This window comes from Elephantulus edwardii, unplaced genomic scaffold (assembly GCF_000299155.1).
Source record: "Elephantulus edwardii isolate Elephantulus edwardi_28Jun2011 unplaced genomic scaffold, EleEdw1.0 scaffold00037, whole genome shotgun sequence".
NCBI lineage: Eukaryota > Metazoa > Chordata > Mammalia > Macroscelidea > Macroscelididae > Elephantulus > Elephantulus edwardii.
The window spans coordinates 10451958-10475988 of record NW_006399787.1 but is presented as its reverse complement, the minus strand read 5'-3'; the positions used below and the strand labels follow the sequence as shown (position 1 = coordinate 10475988).

The following is a 24031-nucleotide window of genomic DNA, read 5'->3' as shown; positions in this document are numbered from 1 at the left end:
CAAAATCGGGAACATATGTCCTTGGTTTTAGAGAGTTGAAGAACCATGGAACCAGAAACATCATTTCTCAAAGAGAAAGAAATGGAAGGGTGCATGAGCGAGAGAGCTTCAACCCTCTGCCGAACCTTCTCAAACTCCAGTCTGGGATCCATGCATTTTCTCCTTACAGGTAACTGGTAAAAGAGGTTATAAACTGTTACCGTTGTTCCAGCACTTGGTCTTGTCAAGTCAGCTTCACAGGCTTCCAGGGCTTTTCCATTCTGAAACAGTTTCACAAAAGTTTTCATTGTCCTGTTTTTCTTGGACGAAATTTCCACAGCACTGGCCATGTCAGCTATACTTGCCAAGGCCTCCCCACGGAAACCATAAAACTTTGGATTCTCCAAGTCCTGCAAAGAGCTGCATTTACTAGTGAAGTAACGATTCCCCGCCTTGTCAACATCTTCACTCCCCATCCCACAGCCATTGTCTATCACTTGAACTTGGAAGGTCTCCATGTTCACTCTGACAGCCACACATTTCGCTTCAGCATCAATGCTGTTGAGGGCAAGTTCCTCAACACACTGGCCCAAGGAGTTTATGGCCAAACCAGAACGCAACTTGGCTTGCACTTCATCCGACAAGCACTTGATCATGGCAGGTAGAAAGCTGGTGTGGATGCCAGACAGTGATTTCCTTTTCTGACTGGAAAGACTTGCCTATGGGAGGGGGGGAAAACACGTGGAATCAGAGTTTACACAATGTTGTCTATTCTTCTCAAGCATTATAAGGAATTATCATTTGAGGGAAACGAAATGTCTTTATTAACACAAACTAAAACAAACAAAAAATTGTATAGTTCTGATTGCTAGGCAGATATACAGCACATGCTTGGTGCAATGGATTTAACCTCCAAAGCAGCATTCATAATTTCTTAATTTTCATTGCTCTTTTCTAAATCCCACATGCCCTAAAGTAAAATCATAATCACATTTGAAGCTGACCCATTAAGACAGTATTTCGAAGTTCTAACCCCTTCACCAGAAACAGATGCCTAAACTAAATTTGGCTAAGAAACATTAGCTAGAAATTATTCAGGAAAATAGAGAACATTTCCAAGCTAGTTTCATAACATTTATATATTACACAATAACTGTAACTTGTAGAAAATACTTATAATGAAGGAGGCCTTGTAATTAAAGAAGGTGAAGCAATGGGATAAAATAGAAAATGATCAAATTGTAGCACAGAGAGGTGGATATTAAGGGATTATTATTACTGCTTAAGTGTAGTAGCCTCAGGCAAAAGAGTTAGTTATGGAAAGGAGTGAGGCAGGAAATTTCTTTTTCATTATAAGCCTTTCTGAATCATTTGATTTTTTTTTTTCTCTCCACTCTTTTATTGTCAGAGACAATGAGATTGGCACAGGATAGAGCACGGTTTAGGGCTGTTGTACATAGGGTCGCTATGAGTCGCCAATGACTCGACGGCACATAACAACAACAACAACCACTCTTCTATGTGTATTAGAGAAAATGTTTTGAGGTTATTTTAGAAAAAGAAGGTCATATTCATAATCGATACTCGTTTGGTTTTTAAAGATACTCCCTTGGCCACAAAACTAATAATAATGACATAATAATGACAGCAAGAAGCTGTCTGATGTTAAGGTTTTCTAAAGTTAGGGAAAACTTAAAAAAAAAAAAAAAAGACAACAGACAAACCCTATAAACAACCGAACTCAACCTACGATTCTAATGCAGTTTAAAAGCCTCTCCCATCTTAATAAATGAGAGGGCTGCATAGGCTCTACCTCTCCAGGTGGGTGGTCAGGGATAGTTTTTCAAACCGGGAAAAATTGGGGATGTTAATTCCACATCTGATCATTTCTAAAAGAATGAGTAGAGCAGCTGGCAACAAATGAAGGATTAAGTGTTTAATGAACTCCTGGGGCTGGTTTTGTCTTGGTCCAGAAACAAGATCTCTAAGAGGGAGCAGACCCGGGGCCCAGAGGAAGAAGCCGACCCGGGGCCGGAGGAGGCCTGGAGGAGGGACCCGCCGCAGGCCTCCAGGCGCCCCGACCCCCTCAACACCCGTCTGCTTGACCCTTGACGCAGGCGCCCGTGCACAAGGAAGGCGGCGGAGGCCTCCCGGGCCAGGGGACATCTGGGTCCAAGCAGCTGGCCCGCGGCGGCCGCCAAGCCCCTGCAGTGTTAGTAGAGGCCCCGATACTACCCTTTTGGTCATGTGCTTTCCCCAAAACACTCAATCTACGCTGCTCTAACCCCAAATACCAACCGCCTCTGACGCCCGACGCGCGAGAACCGGCCCGCGAGACACGTGCACGCGCGAGCCCGCGAGCATGCGCCACTCAGCGCGCCCGCTGGGATTACTTCCGACGCGACACAGCTCTGCGCATGCGCACCGTGGTACTCGCTTGAGAACTCTTTTTTTTCTTTTTTAAATTTTATGGGGGTTTTTTGTGTGTACCATCAAATCAGATCTGACTGGTACAGGAGGAGATTGCCCCTGCCTCTCTCTGGGATTGCAGTGCAGGAGAACTCTTAAAAGTCAGTAACAACCCATTCTTGGTCCCTGTTTCCCTTTGACATGAAGTGGAAGGTGTTTTTTTCTTTTGTATACTCCCTGCTCTTTTTATCTTCTGCTTGCTCAACCAAAACCCACTTGCCATGTAGTAGATTCCAACTCTTGGCAAGCTCATGTGTCTGAATAGAACTGTGCTCCCTAGAGTTTTCAATAGACTCCTAGCCTTTCTTGCCAGTGAACTCGACCCAAAAACCTTATGTTAATGGTTAAGTGTGTTATTAGAATTTAATCCTATGTTTTATTTCTGCTTAATGTCTTCTCCTATAAGCTTCACACAAGGTATATGAAGGTAATTGTTTTATTTTTTAAACTTTATACTGGTTTATTTACAAAGTTCGAATGGGATATTTCCCATCAAATTGTGCGACCCTGATTAACCCAACACACACACACACACACACACACACACACACACACGCGCGCGCGCCTATCCTCACTCATCCGCTTCCACCCTCCCCCTGCCTTGGATCCTCATAATCATTCTACAGTTATGGTTTTACACAGTATTTGTCCTTATGGGACTGAGTTAGTTCACTCTGCATAATGCTCACCTGCTTTATCTCCATGGCACAGAACAACACCTAGACAGTCAGTGCATGAATGAGTGAATCCTGAGCTTTCCATTTTACAGGATTACGTAGTATTTCAGAGCTGGAAATGACTAGAAGCTCTGCATTTTGTCTCTAACTTTACAGATGAGAACACCAAGTCGCATTCCACCGGCTTTCTGGTATAATCATAACGCAATTTCTTTTCTATCTGGATGAGGGTGGAACACCTCAGAGTGAGCAAAGTGGTATGTTCGGTGTGTGTATGTATGTTTGTTTAAACTCATTAGCCAGTCCTCAGCTTCTATTTTCTGTGGCATTTTTCATGGAGACTTTATTTTTTAAAAAAGTTGAAAAACAATGAAGAATTCATGAAACAGTGCATGCCATAGATTAATCTAGGGGACATAATGCTGAGTGAAATGAATCAGTAACAAAAAGATAAATATTGTATCAGAACTACTAGTTTAAAAAAATGTTTACAGACAGAATCATTCTAGTATGATTACAGGCAAAACAATGGAGATAAATAACAAATACTTATTTTTGTTTGGCTGGTTTTCTTAATGGGTTCTTTCTGTATTTTTAAAATAATTCATCTACTTTTTTTCATGTACCTTGTGTTTTATTCATTCATATATATTGTTTTACATAATTATTTACCATTGATCAATGCCTTTTGCAACCCATTTCAACAAGTCCCCATTGCCCTTTGCCTATTCCTTTTTACCACCCCCCAAGTAAACACTTATTAAGACGGGTGAAAGAAAGGACAGTATTGATTGAATGAATGATAAAGCATTGTGTTTTATAATTAATCATATGGAACAAAATGTGCCTGAATGATTGAAAAGCCAGTATGCTTTGCAAACTTTCACTCAAATCACACAAAGTTGAGAATTATGACAAATTTGTCAAACATCTGATGTATACTTATTTACATGACTGAACAAACCAAATTAGGAGAGCTATAGGCTGATGAGACCAAGTCCTGATTATTGCTTAATGTCAGTTATTAACCTGGAGGAAAATAATCACAGTAGAAAAGTGATCAGTCCAAAATACAATTTAAGTAGCTATAAACTTGGGCCATTTCTTATTAGAAATGAAATTTCCTGAGTAAAATTACATGGAAATCTTATAAGGAAATGATTCAAGAAAACTGCTTTTTCTTTCCTTCAGATCACTGTTAAGCATCAAAATACTCTTCCCATGAATGTTTGTTGAGTAACACTTTTTTTTTTAGTAACACTTCTTACTTTGTCAAAAAGAAGAGTTCAGTGAAGGAAAAAAAAACACAACAATCTAAGCAGAGATTCTAATGAGGTTTTTATTGGTTAGAATCATGTTTGTGGTTGTAATCCATTTTACATGTAATATACAGTAGCATTCTAATATCTGATATTAAATAACATTGACAAATTCTAATACTGAACATGTAATAAGTCAACCTCTACTAACAATAAAAACAAAACCAATGAGTTTATCTTAGAAAATTTAAATTAAAACTATTATTTCATAATTTGGAAGTCAGCGTAATCCAACTTTATGATGACTTTTTCATTGTTGAATTGTGCTTTGTCAATGCGTGATTTGGGGCTTCCTTTTGTCTCAAGCCATTCTTGCATATGGCGTACTTTTGAGGTGGGACCTTGCAATTGTCCTTGCACCGTGCCCTGGTCAGTGTTCTGAACCCAGCCTACCAAGCCCAGCTTTTTACTCTCAGCCTAAGGCAAAGAAAAAGACAAAGAGAGAGATCCAATGAGATTGAAGAAAACAAAGTGAGAGAGACCATAATCTGTGCCAGATTCTTGACCTATAATCAAGTGAGACTAATTTAATATTGTCCAGAACAGTCATAACACAAAGACCAGCAAGGAGGATTTCAATTGCTGATTTTAATATGAAGTGTTGGCCACTCAACTCCATTTCTTCTAACCTATGAAAAATCCAAGCACTAGAATTTTTCACCATGTAGTCAATTTCATTTAATACTAAAGACGCAAGTCCAAAACAGATGCTTTCAAACTTATTCCCTAAGGCTGACTGATGTTGGGATACTGAGTTGTAACTTGTTCATGCTTCCTTCTCCTAATCAAAAATCTGCTGGGTATATTAAAAACAAAAAACCATGATGTTATCTGATCCTTTCCTTTGTCTTTAACCAGGACCACACCTAAACAAATCCAGATGAATATGTGCCCATCAAATCTTTCAAGATTATTAGAGAGAATTTCACAACTTCCTGGCAAATCAATCAGTTGTTCTCATGGTAGAGGAACTTTTAACCTAACATTTTTATGTTGCACCAAAATCCCACTTTCTGTTATTCTCCTAGAGAAGAAAAGTATCTAGTCATCAGCCTCTAAACCCCAACTTTGCTGAGCCCAACTGTTCTCTCAACATTCTTCTCTTCCATTGAGATAATCTCAATTCCTTTCAAGTTAAATAGGATTTAAGAAGACCAAAGAATCATTTTAGTAACTCCTTCCTGGCCTTCTCAATTTCTTTTCAGTCATTAAACTGTAACAAGACTGTAAAAATGTATAGGATATAATAATGTTTTGCAGGGGTCATTATATTTTTACTTAAATACATAATTCGGATATTAGAAAAGCTTTCAATTATTAATGACAAAAGAAAATGGAAGTTTAAACAGAATGGATGTTCAGATGCCAGAATTCCACAACAACTGCATTCTTCTACTTCAATTTAACCTAGAGAACTGGCTAGTTCTTCTTCTTAGAATAATAGGTAGTAACACTTTAAGAATGTATCAAGTTAAAATAAACCAGCTAAATTAATTAAAAAAAAAAGTGGAGGCCAAAAAAAAAAAAAGAATGTATCAAGTTTTAAGTATGAGATTATACTAGTCAAATATTTTATATTGCATTGTAATTTCTCTGAACCCTGGAGGATGAACAAACTACTCCAAGATTTTACAAGTAATGAATGAAAATTACCTATAGCTTTTATTTGTATATTTATGTGCATAAGACCCAGCCCTGGGTGCTGAAAGTGAAGAGGACTTAAAGAATTTATTAATGAAGATTAAAGACTACCTTATTCATTACAGATTATCATTGAACATAAAATAAAAATCCTCAACAGTGGACCAACAAGCAACGCTATGATGAATGGAGAGAACACATAAATTCTCAAGGATTTCCTTTTGTAACACCAAGGAAACAGAAGTCAAGAAATCAGGTGATGCACTCTATTGCAAAACTGCTGCAGAAGACCACTTCAATGTGTTGAAAAGTAAGGATGTTATTTTGATTATCACAAGTACTTGATAAGCCAATATGCATGTAAGGGAGCTTCAGTGGTCTAGACCCAAGTTGTACTGCAAAGCCAGATGTCAAGCTTGTCTGGCAGTTTGAATCCATTACTGCAGCTCAGTGGACAAAAGATAGGCAATCCTCTCCTATGATTTATGGTACTGGAAACCAAGTGGAAGGTCAGCTATGGACAGCAATAAGAAAGAAAGAATTAGGTGTGCACAAGTTGGATAGTGAAAAAGAACTGATGCATTTGAATTATTGTGTTGGTGAGTGAAGTATGATAAATATACTTTGAGCTAACAGAAGAATGAACAAATCTTTCCTGGAAGAAACAGCCAAACTGTTCTTTAGACATGAGGATGGCAAGAATGACTTTGGACTTTGACTTAATCAGCAGGAATCCCTGGAGAGGTACATTATGTTTAGTAAAGAAGAGGGTGAGTGAAAAAGAAGACTTTTTAAGGAAGTCAACTGATGCTGGTTACAATGATAGGTTCAGACTTACCTATTGTTCTATGAGGATGGCATGGGATTGGGCAGTGTTTCCACCTGTTACACACACAGTTATTATCAGGTAGGCCTGACTTGTGGGAACCTAACAACACTAACAGCTGTATGTCAACCAAAGTTTAGTCTAAAAGGATAGATATCTACAGACTAAATTCACTGAAATGGTAGGAAGTAGAAAGTAAAAAGGTGACCACACTTGGAATAAGTAAAGGAATTTAATAATTTTTTATAACTTCCAATAAATATAAGCCTTCAACCAAATTACTTCAAAGGTGAATTCTACCAAATATTTAAATAATCTTTCACCAATATGTCGCCAATTCTTCCAGGAAATAGGAAATATATTCTATGAGACCAGAATTGCCCTCATATTAAATCCAAAGGTATCATAAGAAAATGAAACCTCAGATCAACAACCATCAAGAACACAGATGTAAAAATCTTCAACAAAATCAGTCCATCAGGATATGAAAAAGACTCTACACCAAGACTAGATAGGCTGATTGGCAGCATCATGATAGCTGGTGAAAGGATTGAGATTGTTGACAGTTTCAGTTTGCTTGGCTCTACAATGAACATGCTTGGTACCAGCAGCCAGGAAATTAAAAGACAAATTGCACTGGGAAAGTCTGCTGTCACAGACCTCTCCAAAATACTGAAGAGCAAGCATGTCAGTCTGGAGACTAGGGTGTGCCTGATACAGGCCATGGTCTTTGCAATCACTTGTTATGCATCAGAAAGCTGGACAATGACTAGGGATTATAGAAGGAGAATTGATGCCTTTGAGCTGTGGTGCTGGAGAAAAGTATTGAATATACCATGGACTGCTAGGAAAACAAACAAGTTCATCCTGGAGAAGGTGAAGCCAGGCTGCACCTTGGAGGCAAGGATTCTGAAGTTTTGTCTGACAAACTTTGGACATGTTGCAAGGCGGGATCAGTCCTTGGAGACGGACATCATGCTTGAGAGGGTGGAGGGACAGCGGAGGCAAAGAAGACCCTCGGTAAGATAGACTGATTTCAGTGACTGCGGTAATGGTGGTAGGTGTGTCAGAGGCAGTGAGATTGGCACAGGATAGAGCAGGGTTTAGGGCCGTTGTACATAGGGTCGCTATGAGTCACAGGCAACTCGACAGCACTTAATAACATGCAAGGTTGGTTCAACATTGAAAACTTAGTTACTGCAATACACAAAATCAATAAATAAAAACCACATAATCACCTCAATGTTTAACAAAAAAAATTCTTTTACAAAATCCAGTATCCTTTCATGATTTAAAAAAACAACAACAACAAACCACTCAACAAACTAGGAAAAGAAGGCAACATCTCAATGTGTTAAAGGGCATTTATGAAAACCCACAGATAACACTGTACTTACCAGGGAAAGAAAGACTGAGTGCTTCTCCCCTAAGACCAAAACCAAAACATGGAGGTCTGCTTAACATTCCTATTCATTGTTAAATTGGAGGGTTTGCTCAGGAAAAAGAAATAATAGGCATTCAGATTGGAAAGGAAAAAGCAAAGACTATTCACATATGACAATCTTATATAAGAAAAACCCATGGATCTTTTTTAAAAAAAAGTAAATTATTAATGCTAATAAACAAACTCAGTGAGGTTTTAGAATACAAGATGAGCATGTCAAAGTCAATTGAATTTCTATAAAAACTTGCAAAGAACAATCCAAAATGAAATCAAGAAGACAATTCAATCCCTAATAGCATAAAAAATTTTTTCAGAAAAAATTTAACAAAATAAGTGTAAGATTTATATAAGATTTTAGAATACAAGATCACCATGTAAAAATCAATTGTGTGCAACAATGAATGAATAATTTCAAAAACAGAGTGGTACTAGTACAATGACAGGCACACAGACCAGCAGAACAAAACTGAGAACTCAGAAACAGACCCAGATATCTATGGTCAACTGATAATTGACAAGGAAATAAATGGGGAAATGGTAACCTCTTCAACAAATGGTGCTGGCAAAACTGGACTCCTACCTACAAAAAGCTGAAATAGGATCCACCTCTCACACTATACACAAAAGATCCTCAAGGTGGATCTTGGGAGTAGAGCCCCAAACCACAAAGTTCATAAGAGATAAAGTGGGATCAAGTTTAGAAGCTGTAGTCTACGGTATAAGGAGACTGCCAAATACAGCCAGAAATGCACAATATGAAGAGGATAAAACTGATGAATGGGACATTCTAAAGAGTAAATCTTGTGCACATCAAAGATTTTTTTCCAATACGGTGAAAATAAAACCTACCTACTGAGAACGAACATTAGGCAATACCATGCCAGACAATAGTCTCATTACAAAAGTTTCTAGAATATTCCTGGGCCTCCACAAGAAAAAGACTCATAATACAATTACAAAATGGGCAAAAGACATGGAAAGAATTTTCACAGAGGAAGATATTAGAATGCCCAACAAACACATAATCAAATGTTCCAAATCACTGGCAATAAGAGAGATGCAAATCAAAATCACAATGAGATCCCATCTCACTCCAGTAACAGTGACAAAGTTTAACAGGACAGCAAGTAATAAATGTTGGGGGGATGTGGCCAGTTAGGAACGCTATACATTGTCGGTGGAGTTGTAAAATTATACAATCACTCTGAAAAGCAGTTTGGCGCTTCCTCAAAAAGCTGAACATAGAAATTCCATATGACCCAGCTATTGCACTGCTTAGACTATACCCCAAGAAAATAAAAACTAAGTCTCAAACAGAAACTTGTACACCAGTGTTCATAGCAGCGTTATTTACCATCACAAGAACATGGAAACAGTTCAGATGTCCAGCTACAAAGTAATGAATTGAGATGTTGTGGTACATTCATACAATGGAATACTACACAGCACACAGGAGCAAAGAGAAGCCAAAGCACAAGGAAGAATTCAAGATACTAAAGAGCTGAACAGAAGATTCCAAAAGGCAAAGCAAAATACTACAATGAAATGTGCGAGGAACTAGAGTCAGAAAATCAAAAGGGCCGAACTCGCTCAGCATTTCTTAAGCTCAAGGAACTGAAGAACAGATTCAAACCTAGAGTTGCTGTAATCAAGGATGCTTCGGGCAGAATATTAAATGATCCAGGAAGTATTAAAAGAAGATGGAAGGAATATACTGAGTCATTATATAGAAAGGAATTGGCAGATACAGAGGAATTTAAAGAAATAACATATGAGCAAGAGCCTATGGTGATGAAGGAAGAAGTTCAAGCTGCTTTGAAGGAAATAGCAAAAAATAAAGCCCCAGGAATAGATGGTATACCAACTGAAGTATTTCAGATAACAGATGTTGCCCTGGACGTGCTCACCAAGTTGTGCCAAGAAATCTGGAGAACAACCACTTGGCCAACTGACAGGAAGAGATCTATATTTGTTCCCATTCCAAAGAAAGGTGACCCAACTGAGTGTGGAAACTACAGAACAGTGTCATTGATTTCAGATGCAAGCAAGATTCTGCTGAAGATCATCCAAAAACGATTAGAACAGCACATCAGCAGAGAACTTCCGGAAGTCCAGGCTGGGTTTAGAAGGGGTCGTGGTACTAGGGATATCGTTGCTGATGTTAGATGGATCTTGGCTGAAAGCAGGGAGTACCAGAGGGATGTTTATCTGTGTTTCATTGACTATGCAAAGGCATTTGACTGTGTGGATCATAACAAACTGTGGCTGACTCTGAGAAGAATGGGAATCCCAGAACATTTAATTGTGCTGATACGAAACCTATACTTGGACCAAGAGGCAGTAGTCAGAACAGAGCAGGGTAACACTGCATGGTTCAAAATAGGGAAGGGTGTACGCCAGGGATGCATCCTGTCTCCATACCTTTTCAACATGTATGCAGAGCAGATTATTCGAGAGGCTGGGCTCTATGAGGAGAATTGTGGCATCAGGATTGGTGGAAGATCTATCAACAATCTCCGTTATGCAGATGACACAACCTTGCTTGCTGAAACTGAGGAGGACCTCATGCACTTGCTGCGAAGGGTCAAGGACTGCAGCCTTCAGTATGGACTAAGGCTCAACGTCAAGAAGACAAAGATTCTCGCCACTGGACCAATTGGCAGCGCCAAATGGATGATGAAGAGATTGAGAGTGTTCACAGCTTCACTTTGCTCGGCTCCACAGTTAACACTCTTGGTACCAGCAGTCAGGAAATCAAAAAGCGTATCGCGATGGGAAAGTCTGCCGTTAGGGACCTCTTAAACATACTCAGGAGCAACAGTGTCTCTCTGGAGACTAAGGTGCGCCTGATACAGGTCATGGTATTTGCAATCGCTTGTTATGCATCAGAGAGTTGGACAATGACTAGGGAGGACAGAAGGAGAGTGGATGCTTTTGAGCTGTGGTGCTGGAGAAGGGTACTGAATGTACCCTGGACTGCCAGGAAAACAAACAGATCCATCTTGGAGAGGATTAAACCAAGCTGCTCCTTGGAGGCAAGGATTCTGGGGCTTCGTCTGACATACTTTGGACATGTTGCCAGGAGGGACGGGTCCTTGGAGAGGGACATCATGCTTGGGAGGGTGGAGGGACAGCGCAGGAGGGGAAGACCCTCTATGAGATGGATTGATTCGGTGACTGGGGTAATCGGGATGGGTGTGTCAGAGGCGGTGCGGTTGGCGCAGGATAGAGCAGGGTTTAGAGCTGTTGTGCATAGGGTCGCTATGAGTCGGAAACGACTCGATGGCACATAACAACAACAACAACAACCAACTAATTTGGGAAGGACTGGAGAATATTATGCTGAGTGAACTAACTCAGTCCCAAAAGGACAATTACTGTATAAAACCATTATTGTACAATGCATATGAGGAAAAAAACCAAAAAACCAAAACAAAACAAAACAAAACAAAAAACCCAACAATGCATATGGGGATCCAAGGGGGAGGGAAAGGTGGAAGCAGAGGGGCAGGAATGGGCAAGGGTGGGGTGGAGTGTTAATCCTAGGGTTGTGCAATTATGTGTGTGTGTGTATGTGTGTGTGTGTGCAGATACCAAACAGTGTCTACACAAACACTTATACACAAATGTTCACAGCAGTATTACTCATAATTAGCTCTGAAGTGGAAACAAAAATGTTCATCAATGAAGAATAAATAAATAATGAGTGGTTCATACACATGCATATTCATCTCTACAAAGGAAGAGAGTACTGATGAACCTTGAAAGCATTAGGCTAAGTAAAAGAAGCCAGACATAAAAAGTCATATATATCATTTCATTCTTATTAAACATCCAGAATAGGCAAATCCATAAAGCCAAAAAGTAGATTAGTAGCTCCAGGGGCTGGAGTATGGTAGACAAGGAATGACGGCTGATAGGTATGAAGTTTCTTTTTGAGATAATAAAAATGTTCCAGAAACAAACAGTGCACAACTTTGCAAATCCTCTAAAAACTATCCTTTAAAAGACTAGATTTTATAGTATGTGAATTCTATTTCCATTTTTAAAAAAGTATTTTCCTGTATCTCCATTCACTATTCCTCTAAGGAGAGATGCAATTTAGAGGTTAGATGTTGTCAATTTGCCAACTATCAAACTGTGCAACACAAGACAACTATTAAAATACACCATGTGGTTTGTTGCATACAGCAGAAAAAAAAAACCTGTCCATCCTCACAACTGTTAACAAGTTTGTTTTTCTGGCTAATATATTCAGTATTCTTTGCCAATGTCATAACTCAAATATATAATAGCATCATGAAGGGGGTGGGAAGAATGCAAACTGACTCCAGGCAATGGCATTGGAGGGGATGAAGAGGTAGCCAGCCAGCTCCACAGAGGAATGAGCTATCAAGGCATGTCAGAAGGGTCAGTGCGGTAACTCATGTCACTCCCACCTATACTAGCCATCACAGTGCACGCAGGTGGGCATGCCTCGGTGCCTGCCATTAGGCAGACTGTAAAGGAGGAGCTGTTGGGAGCAAAAGAGCTGGCAGGGCAGCATCTCTAGGGTGGAGGGGGCAGGACTGACCAGTGTTCCATGACTTCACTGTCAGTCAGAGGCAACTTGATGACACCTAACAACTCCCATGAGGCTAGATTGTAGATTCAAGATAAAACCCTTGACAACTTCAATATTTTCTCCCTTTATAATGATAATGCTTGCCTTTTGGGGGTGAAGATATACTAGCAGGGCATCAGCCCAATACCTCCCTGCAAAAGGCAGAAGGGAAACTGAAGTTGCATTGAGTATGTGTGTACACACTGAGGGAAAATTAGTGACACTGAAGCAGAGGTAGAGGCTGCCTGTTTGTTCCTCCCCTCAGTCTTTCTCTTTTACTCCAATTAGCATGCCAGACTCCATGGTGACTGTCATATGGCCTATTCTGGAAAGGATAAAATGTTTTTTAATGAAAAAGCTGAAGCTAAGAAAGATAACTGCCCTTTCAAAATAAAAATTAATAGAAAGGAACTAAGTAAGGGATAGAGACTGGTCAGAAAAAATGAGAAAAAGGGAGTCTGTTCCAGGCGGGTCACAAGGACAGGCAATTACATAAATTGCAATTATGTCATCAGTTCATCTAAGTACCATCTAGTTTATCAATATTGGTTTTCCCACAGGAAATGTGACTTCACTTGTTGATGTTACAATACAGAGAACCAGGAAAGCCCTCTATTTCCTTCTGAAGAGAGTGGTACACGTGTGTCTCAGCATTCAGGTACCACTCTTAAAAAAAAAGATGAACAATAATAGCTGTAGAATCTTCCATTTCCGTTGTGTTTTACCAACTGCAAAGCATTTTCCCAACCACTGCTTTACAATCTCCTTTACATGCAGCTTCTTCAATTCACTCTTGCCAGGAGCATGTCTCCTGTGCCCATGCCCAAGCTCTGGTATGTCTCTAAAGCCTGAAGGCCACATACCTGTGTGTACTTGCGGAAAAACACCCCTTGCACCTTCCCAAAAATTTCATAATCCACTGATATCAGGGTGTCCCCTTCTGCCATGCTCACACCTGCCAGAGACCAGGAAAGCAGAAAGGTAAAGGAGTCAGAATCCTGAGTCAGAAAGAGCCATGTCTACATTATTTTTTCCCCCACTCTAAACCCTTGTGGCCTCTCTCCAACGTTCAGGAGAACGGGAAAGTGGGCACTGCATGCGTGCAAGTAATAAGAGACAAATATGTGTGACAATGTTGAGGTTCTCACCTGCCCCAGAAGCCACTTCTGGGACAATAACCTGCTTGCCTCCCTTTTTTAAAAAAAGACTACCTTTCTTTAATATTGGTTTGCATACAAAATTCACATGTTGTTGTTATTATGTGCCATCCAGTCGTTTGCGACTCATAGCGACCCTATGTACAACAGCCCTAAACTCTGCTCTGTCCTGTGCCAATCGCACTGTCTCTGACACTCCCATCCCGATTACCCCAGTCACTGAATCAATCCTCACTGAATCAATCCAACTCATAGAGGGTCTTCCCCTCCTGCGCTGTCCCTCTACCCTACTCTACCAAGCATGATGTCCCTCTCCAAAGACCTGTCTCTCCTCACAACATGTCCAAAGTATGTCAGACGAAGCCCCAGAATCCTTGCCTCCAAGGAGTAGCCTGGTTTAACCCTCTCTAGGATGGATCTGTTTGTTTACTTGGCAGTCCATGGAACATTCAATACTCTTCTCCAGCACCACAGCTCAAAGGCGTCATTGTGTTTCACACATTCCTCCATTCACGTTGTTTCATAACATCATTCTCATACATTGTGCTTTATAAAATAAATCACCATTGATTCATACCCACCATTACCCCACTAATTCCTTCATCCCCTCCCTCTGCCCACCAATCTTACTACTCATTCTCAAGAGCCCTGGTGGCCAATGGTTAAAGCACTCTGAAAGGTCAGCAGTTCGAGCCCATCCACCAGCCCCTTTGAGGACGACAGATGTGGCAGGCTGCTTATGTTGGCATTTCCCGTCCAACAGACCCTAAGGAATTCTGTTGGGCCCTGTAGGGTTGCTGAGTTGGAACGGAAGGAGTTGGGAGTGGGTTTTGGTTTGTACACAAATGATCCGGCTCCCTCTTAATTCCGCCCCCATTTCACAGACCCAGCTTCCATGTGATCATCAGAATCCCCCGCTGCTAACATTTCAGGGCTCAGTAGATTGACAGGCACGCCGCGGGGCCCAGGCCAGGGCTCACCCTTCTTGTATTCCTCAAAGGCCAACAGGACCAGCCGGCTGCCCACCGCGCCAACTGCTCCTGTTGGCGTCAAGCGCGCCCGGAAGCGCAAGAGTGTGACTCTTCTTTCGCTAGGTCTTACGCCCATCACGTCTGCTCGGCCAATCAGGCTCGGCGCTCCGCCCAGAAGGCGGGACTTCAGTTTCAGGTCCTGGGGAACCAGGGGGAGGCTGAGGTTGGGAACTTTAACTGGCGTGTCTGCGTGGAGTCCATAGACAGAGCCCTCACCCCAGATGTAGATGCTCTCCCCGACCTCAATTACTAAGCGTATCCCTGTCTACATTTTCTAATAAAAACTACATAGACAAGTCCTTCGTTTACACTCCATCATTCAGTAAGCATTTACGGAGTGGAGCCTGTGGTGCAGGACACGGTTCTAGGTCCTTGGCAGACAGCAGTGAGCAAGCTAGACAGGATCCCTACCCCTGCAGACGTTGGTGGGAGACAATAAACACGCGACATCATAGATAAATAAATGAAATAGGATACATATAACCTTTCTGACCTTTTTTCTTTCCGTTCTTCCCAATTTTGAGTCATGCCTAAGTCTGGAACTGGAATCAGGACAGATAAACGTACAAGAGGTCCCAGTAGACGTTATTTTTCCCTCTTGTGTTCTGGAAGCTGCCCATCAGGGTTTAACTTACTAAGAAAATGTCAAAGAACCCTTGTCTAAAAAAAGAAAGCAAAAGCACAAGGAAAACAGCTCATGGCTCCAGAGTCACAACTGAGTCAGTCAATATGAGGCAAGTGACCAAATTGCATGAGTTTATTTTGGGAAGAAAGAATTGACTAGGGAGTCTGTGGGTTTGGATGGTTAAAAGGAGGGCCCACTTGTAGACATTTGATCCCAGCTAGCCTTAAGATGAATAATGTGTATGAAGAAAAGCTGGTGTTCTTCATTCATTTTTAGATTGCTTGTACACACTACTCCTCTTCATAGCAGAACCCTCTACCTGTGAGAATGCCAGCCTGGCAGGTGTGCAATGAAAGTGACAGAGATCCATCACTCTGTTAACCTCCCACTAAAAGACACCCTGGTGGTGCAGTGGCTAAGCATTCAGTTGCTAACTGAAAGGTTGCTGATTCAAACCAAGCCAGCGGTAACAGTAGAGAAAGAAGAGCTGACAATCAACTTCCATAAAAATTAAAATCTTGGGAGCTCTGGTGGCCTAGCGGCAAGAAGCTGCACTGCAATCCCAGAGGTATGTGGTTTAAGTCCACCAGATGCTGTGCTGGAGAAGGAGGGACAATCTCCTCCTGTACCAGTCAGATCCGATTTGATGGTACACACACACAAAATAATAAAATAAATAAAATTAAAAATAAAAGAAAAATAAAAATCTTAGGAAATCGTATGGGGCAGTTCTGCTCTGACACACTGGGTCACTATTGGCTGAAATCAACTTGAAAGCAAAAATGTCAGTTTGAAGACTAAGGAGCACCTGATCCAAACCATTTCAATTATTTGCCTACCGTCAAATCGGATTTAAAGAGTTGAGATTCACTGTTCATTGGGTTTCTATGAGTTGTAGTTGACCAGACGGCACTTAACAACAATAACTTTTCATTGTAAAGAGAGAATACAGATTCTAAAGAAACAAAAATCTAAATGTTGGAAGTGGGCTGCAGTGAGAGTTTTGTGATACTCAAAAATAATGCTAAGTGGAGTACTCAGCTAATGTTATTTCTTCTCTTTAAAAATACAATTTCTTAGGGGAGCTCTGGTGGCCTAGTGGTAAGGAGCTGCAGCCACAATCCCAGAGGCGCACAGTTCAAATCCACCAGATGCTCTGCCGGGAAAGGAGGGATAATCTCCTCCTGTATCAGTCAGATCTGATTTGACGGTACACTCACACAAAAATAATAAAATTTTTAAAAAATTCTTAAAAAAATACAATTTCTTGTTATTATTTCTTCTAATGCATTTTCTAAAATAAGTTTCTCTGTAAAAAAACAAAAACAAAAACAAACAAACAAAAAAAACCAAAAAACCCTTACTTGGTATTGCCAAGGTGCTGGACACCAGAGGATATAAATGATGAAACTCTTTGTTCTCAAAGAGTTTTAGCTTAGTCTTAAGAACAAATATGCATGCAAATAGTTAACAACACAATGCACAAATGGTCATTCAATCCTGTGAATATCCATTGGGAGGTCATCATGAGGCAGGCAGTCCTGTGTAAACAAGGAGAGAAAATAGTGAGGAAGAACAAAGGAGCAGAGTGATTAGTTCTGACTGCAAAGCTGGGGAAAGACTTCTTGGAAGATGCAGCATTTATACAATCACATCCAATAACTGATGGAGCTGGGAGTTAGCTGAAGGCAGAACTCACACCCATAAATCAGATCACCTATCATCTCTCAGGTGGACCTCAGGTAAAGTATTACCACTGAGGTGAGAGCGTGCTAGCTGAGGGGACGTCAACAGTGTCTGCACATTAAGCTCTTCAGGGAAGCTTTATAGAATGCTAATGCTCAGCCTTCACCAACAGCCTCTCTAGGGAGTCCCAAAAATGCGACCAGGATTGAAAATCAACAAGACAATTGTAGGATTTATCAAGAATGGGTAAGACTGAGAAGTTACATGGGGCCAGCACTCCCAGAGTTGGGATGTTGTGCTAAATTACAGCTTTAGTCTACAGAAAAAGAAGTCAGCGGGGAGAAAAAGGATAAGGTCTGAGTATTTAGGATGATTATTTTGGCAGCAGCATGAAGTGTAGCCTAGGGACAGGGGGAGATGTTGAAAGCAAAAGAGCATTTAAGAGAGTGATATCCTGATAAGAAACGAGGAAGAAGTCATTTTATTCTCATTGCTAGCATGTCGGATCTGATCCACAGCTGACTATCCAGCAGGCTGTCAGAGACTAAATTGCAAAGGGAGGAGATGGAAATGAGAATCATTTGAGAAGCATTGCAAAGGCAAAGTTAGCAAAATCTACTCATCAGTTAGAAGGGAGAGGTGGAAAGGAGGGAGGAGTGAAAGATGAATTTGAGCATAGAAGGAAACCTGGGAGAAACAGACTAGCGAACGAGAAAATAGATGACCATGAATTTGTGTTGTCATACTGAGTTTGCCGCTTGTTTCTTAGTGTTGCTAAGACAAAAATACCACAAGTGCATGGTTTTAAGAAGACAATTATTTTCTCACAGCTTAGGAGACCGGAAGTCCAAATCGAGCCACTAGCTCAAGGGGAATGCTCTCTTTTCCATGTGAAAGGTCATTATCTTTCTTTAGTTTCTGCTCCTTGCTAATCTTCAGGTGAGGCTCTCTCTCACCTATGTGTTGTATCTTTTTCTTTTTTCCTTGTGTGTACCATCAAATCGGATCCAACTGGCACAGGAGGAGATTGCCCCTCCTTCTCCAGCAGATCAGCTGGTGGATTTGAACCAGGCTCCTTCGGGATTGCAATGCAGCTTCTTACTACTAGGCCATCGAGGTTCCCTTTCTTTGTGTTTTTGTCTGTGTCTACTCCGTTCCTTTTATATTTTTTTAAAAAAGATTGGTTTAAGACATTCCATACACTGATATGGGAATTCCAGAACACTTAAATTGTGCTGGTGCGAAACATACTTAGACCAAGAAACTGTTTTGAGAACAGAGCAAGCAAACACTACATAGTTTAAAACTATGAAAAGGTGTGGGACAGGATTGTATCCTTTCTCCAATCCTATTTAATCTGTACAAGAAGCTAGGCTTCATGAAGAAGAATATGGCAACAGGATAGGAGGAAGACTCATCAATAACCTTGTTTGTTATGTAAATAATACAACTTTGATAGCTAAAAGTGAGGAAGAATTGAAGCACTTGCTACAGAAAATCAAACTCTGCAGCCTTCAATATGAACTGAATCTCAACGTCAAGATAGTAAAAATCCTAGCCACTGGATGGATAGGCAAAATCATGAAAGATGGAGAAAAAAATTAAAACTGGCAATGACTTCATCTTACTTGGATCCACAATCAATACACTTGGTACCAGCAGTCAGATCTGGAAAAGTCTGTAGTTAAGAGACCTCTTCAAATTATTGAGGAGCAATGATGTCAGTTTAAGAACTAAGTTGTGCCTTATTCAGGCCATGGTCTTTTCAGTCACTTGCTATGCATCTAAGAGCTGAACAATGAATAAGGATGACAGAATTATTGATGCCTTTGAGTTGTGGTGTTGGAAGAGTCCTGACTATCTCATGGACTGCCAAAAGAACAACCAGATATGTCTTAGAGAAGGTTCAGGCAGAAGGCTTCTTGGAGGCAAAGATGAAGCTTCCCCTCACATACTTTGGGTATGTTGCTAAGAGAGGTTATTCTTTGGAGAAAAACATCACACTCTGACACAGTGACTGCAGAAACAGGCTTGAGTGTGTCAAGAGATTGTAAGGATGGCACAGGTTAGGACAGGGTTCCAGTCTGTTGTTCTTAGGGTTGCTATGAGTCACACAGAGAACTAATAACAATAAAGATTTAGATTGGAAGGAGTTTCATGTTTATTCATAAGGTGGGGAATTCTGGGGAATCATCCATATAGGTGGGGTTATGATAATTAAGTGCACTCATAGCTGGTCTTCCAAGATGGACTCTTTGCAGAGGCTTCTGGGCTAAGAGACAGCACTGGTTATGGGATGAGGCAAATGAGTTATGGAGCAAGCTCCTCTGGTTTGATTCCCGTGGCTTCACTTCTTCCTTGGGAAAGTCGCTTTCAGCAACAAGTAGTGTTTCTGCACGTGGTCTAGGAACTGATTCAAACAGGTTTCACTTCAGATCAAGTCTCCTGTTATTAGGTCACTGGAAGGTCACTGAGTAAAACGAAAAGGATGGAAACTCATGGACTGGACAATGAAGGGTAGATGAGAAAGTGTAGGCAGTGAAGGTAGTATTTTCTATTGGTTCCTTGGAGAAAAAGATAAATGAAGGGGCCCCTAGCACAAGAAGCTGCAGATCAAGAGAAATGAAGATTGTTTTGCAGGAGAAAGTGAAGGCTAGTTTTAAAACCAAAGAGGAGTCAGTGAAGGGGGTACAATTTAAAAGTTCACAAGATAGGAGGTATAAGTAATGCAGTTGAGGCTGGAAGGTCTTAAAGGGATCAAATCAAGAGAACATCTGAAAGGAAAGACTTCTTCCTCAGAAACAGAGGAAAGAAAAGTCAGGATGAGGGGAGGCACACTGAGAATTTCTGCATGCATGGTGGGAGTTGTTGAGTGGAAGGCCTCCCCATGTTAAATTGATTAGGAACTTGAAAAGAGGAGCAAAGGTCTGGGATTGTTTAAAATGGCAGAAGAGAGCCAGCGAATAATGAATACAAAGAATTAAAGCCGGCCCAGGAGGGCCCACCAAGAAATTTCTTTGTAACATGTGAAGGCTGTAATAGGACAACATGCTGTAAGATTAACAGCGACTACTGCTGACCACACTACTTTTCCACGTGCAGGAATCTTTCCGAGTTGTAAGAAAAAGTCAGATGCCTGTTCCAAACAGCTTACACAAATGAACTGAAGCGTGAAGAAGACAAATAAACTCTCTTCTGATGTTAACAATTTATCGAGTGTCATTTAGTGTCGAAATCAGGTTATACTGATTCTTTTTATCTGGCAGTTAAGTTTTGTTATCATTACATCTGGCTGAGTCATTTCTGGGCCCTAAGAAGAGACGGCCAGAGTGACCACGTGAGTAGAATACATTATAAAATCAAAATAATCAGATTGGCCACCAGAACCCTGAAAAGATAACTGCGTAGCAAAAGCCTAGCCGAGGTGCTGCAGTTTGAAAGCAAGCTCCAAACTCTGGGCAAGAAAAAGCACGAAGATAGCAACACTGCCCTACCTGGGGCCTGCCCGCAATGGCCAAGGGTGCCAAGAAAGGCTATCAGCAGGCCCACTCCCGCTAAGCGGGCGGACACCGGAATCCTGCGGCAGAATGACTCCAGGGCATGTCTGGGGGCTCCGCCCTGCGCCCCAGAAGGGCACACCCCAGGCTCTGGGAACATCGTTTTCAGGAAAATACTTTTCTGATAAACCCCTCCTCCGTTCTACTCTCCGAGGAATTGCAGAGTTGGCTGGACACTGGGTCAAGGAACACTGAAGCAGTCTGCACACCCACGCCCCGCGCCGCTCCCGCCCGCGCACTGACTGCGCCTGCGCGCGCTTCCAGGGCGGTGCTCGCGGTGAGAGGCGGGGCTCGGAGCGCGCCTCGCTCCTGTTTCCAAGGCAACGGGAGTAACACAGGCTCGCGGAGAGCGCCTGCGCGGCGCTGTCGGTTGCGGGGTGGTGGGGGATATGGTTAGGTCCTGAAAACTAGGTTCAGGGATTTACTCTGAGCAGGAGCGGTCCACCAGCCCAGGTACGGCAGGAAGGAGGGAAGGACAAAGGTTTGCAGCTTGACTCCTGCAAGAGCACGAGCCTCAGGGACGGGGAGCGAAGGTTCGTCCCCCGGGTAGAGTCCCCAGTGGGGGCGCCGGGGCTGACCCTCCAGGACAGAACGTGACTTCCGCATTCTGGCCCTCTCCGCGGCCATGGCCTAGTCAGGTGGCCTCTGCCTCTCAGCTTTCATTCCTTGGTGGGGGTGGAAGCGTCTGGTCGCGAGGACTCCTTGGCTGAGGGTTTGGCGGCCAGGCGCCAGCTCCGAGCCCTGTCTGGCCTCTGTGCCCGGGAGTCGAGCTTGGTTCCAGCTGCAGGGAAGCCGGAGGGGAGTTGGTGCCTGCCCGCCAGCTCTCGGCCGCCGCTTCCTAACCAACCTGTCAAGTGACCAGGGTCTTAGGAGCGGACTCCTGACGCCCTGTCACGTAGGCCGAGCCCCACAATCGTCAAGCATCATAGGAGCAACAGGAGGTTGTTTCAGACGCGTCGTCTAAATCCCGCTTTCCAATCCAGTGTTCTTTCATCCCTTCTGTGTATGCCCGGAGCAGTCACTATGTTTGCCTTCTGCGAACACCTGTGTTACATTGGTTATTCTGTTTTCAGAGACTGAACATAATCCCCAGACAAACCCACCGCCATCAGATCAGTTCTGGCTCATAGCGACTCGGTAGTCCAGAGTAGAATTGCCCTGAGGGTTTCCAAGGCTGTAAATCCTTATGGAAGCAGACTACCTAGTTCTCGCTGGCAAGTTCAAACCACGGACTTTCTGGTTAGTAGCCATATGTCTAAACCACAGTGCCACCAGTGCTCCTCCTGTGGACAAAATGCTTGTTGAATGAAACTCTTGGCAGACCTAGCACCACAGTCCCACCAAAATAAGGGGAAATATAGTTTAGGCAGATGTAGACAGAGTTACTTTAAGCAGCTGGCAGTGAAGCTTAGACAAGCTGCTCACATGTGTTAACTCTCTCCTAGGCTTCATTCCAGGCCCTGAATGGCTGGTCTCCAGTTGGCACCACGACTGCCTGTGGGTGTTATGCTCTCATTTAATACAACGGAAGCTCCAGGCCTCCACTTAGCCAAGCAAGACCCTTATGAGCAAAGAGACTCTTCACAGCGGTCCTCAGTGGGGCATCTGAAGAGCAATGTCCCGCAGAAGCTTTTGAGCGATGGTGAACTAATGCTGAATAATCTGTATCCTCACCCCAATTGGGACACCTTCACAAAAGCCCAGAGCTGCTTCTATACCTGCGGTGCTGGAGTCAGCCAGCAGGATCCAGGAACCAATCCCCCGGGCCAACGAAAGTCTCTGCTTCATTCTTCAGACCCTCCTCAGTCCTTTCAACCGTGGTACTCCAAAGCAAGTAACCAGGATGCCATCCCCTTTACAAAGAAGCGAGTTGGTGTGGACAGGGCATACCCACTGAAGCCCGTGTTCCACAGAAAGTCTCGTAATAGCAGTAAGACTGGAGACGATGGAGACCAGAATGTCACCCCTGGAGCCGATGGAGACCAGAATGTCCACTCAAGACCTGCTGAGCCAAGAGACTTTTCTTACAGCAGCTTTGGTTCACGGGACCGAGTGAATCCATCTGTGGTTAGTTCTCTTCTTGCGGCAACGCAGGGACACGGTACCTGGGCAAAGTCCCACAGGACTGAGCACATGCAGATCCAAAAACTAGAAGCTGCTGGTGAGAGCTTAGGGGAAGACATTCGAAGGAAGGAGACACTTCTGAGGGAAAAGCTGAAGAAGACCGAGGAGGAACTCAGGAGAATTCAGAAGGAAAAGGAACAGGCTGAGGGAAATGAGAAAAGAGAGCTCCAGAGAATGACATTCTCCCCGAAAGAAGTTAAAGATAACAGTGCTAGCGCTGTGTACAAACCCCTCTCCTCTCCAGAATTCAGGTCTGAAGAGGCATTCAGCAGAGACAGGAGAGAGAGCCAAACTTGGGGACAGTCCCAAGAGAGTTCTAGTCTGTTCCAGATCTCCGATTATGGGATACAGAGGCTCAAAAGGGAAAGACTGGTGGCAAGCAATAGCAAAATCAGAGACCGAGCTGCAAGGCCATCAATAGAGAGGTATTCTCAGCCTTCAAAAGCACCAGGTGATACTTTATGGGCGTCCGCTGGGCACTCCAGCCTGTCTCGGGCACCAGACTCTTCAGGCTCCTGCTCTTCCCCCGGGGACTCCGAACTAAGGGAGTGCGATCACTGTGGACGCAAGTTCCTCTTGCCCAGGCTGGAGAGACACTCGAGCGTTTGCAGCAGGATGCAGGCTTCCAAGAGGAAGGTGTTTGACTCTTCCAGGGCCCGGGCTAAGGGCACTGAACTGGAGCATTTCCTGAACTGGAAGGGACCAGCCTTGGCCAAGGTAACTAGAACCTGTGGGTGTAAAGACTTTAGGTGAGGGGCATTGTAAGGGCTTGTTACCTCCTGCCCAGGTTTTCACCTGTCATCTGTCATGTCAGGAGAAAGTATAGATTAACGTCCCTTGCTTGCTGTAAGCCAGTCACTCTGCTGGGAGCTTGTCAGACCACGGTCCAGGAG

General features: G+C 42.6%; 2 protein-coding genes across 2 annotated transcripts in view; one reads left to right on the top strand and one right to left on the bottom strand.

The window, feature by feature from the left end:
* Positions 1 to 4645: 4645 nt before the first annotated feature.
* On the bottom strand, positions 4646 to 21114 carry ACYP1 (acylphosphatase 1, erythrocyte (common) type). The gene is made up of 4 exons (XM_006884779.1): positions 20952 to 21114; positions 14708 to 14713; positions 13822 to 13913; positions 4646 to 4861 (listed from the first exon to the last, which is right to left on the bottom strand). The coding sequence occupies exons 1-4, from the start codon at positions 21112 to 21114 to the stop codon at positions 4646 to 4648; spliced, it is 477 nt and encodes a 158-aa protein (XP_006884841.1).
* Positions 21115 to 22478: 1364 nt separating this feature from the next.
* ZC2HC1C (zinc finger, C2HC-type containing 1C) overlaps positions 22479 to 24031 on the top strand; it is an 18420-nt gene continuing 16867 nt past the window's right edge. The window contains exon 1 of the mRNA XM_006884673.1: positions 22479 to 23855. Within this exon, the coding sequence (XP_006884735.1) occupies positions 22479 to 23855 (1377 nt within the window). The remainder of the gene's footprint in view (positions 23856 to 24031) is intronic.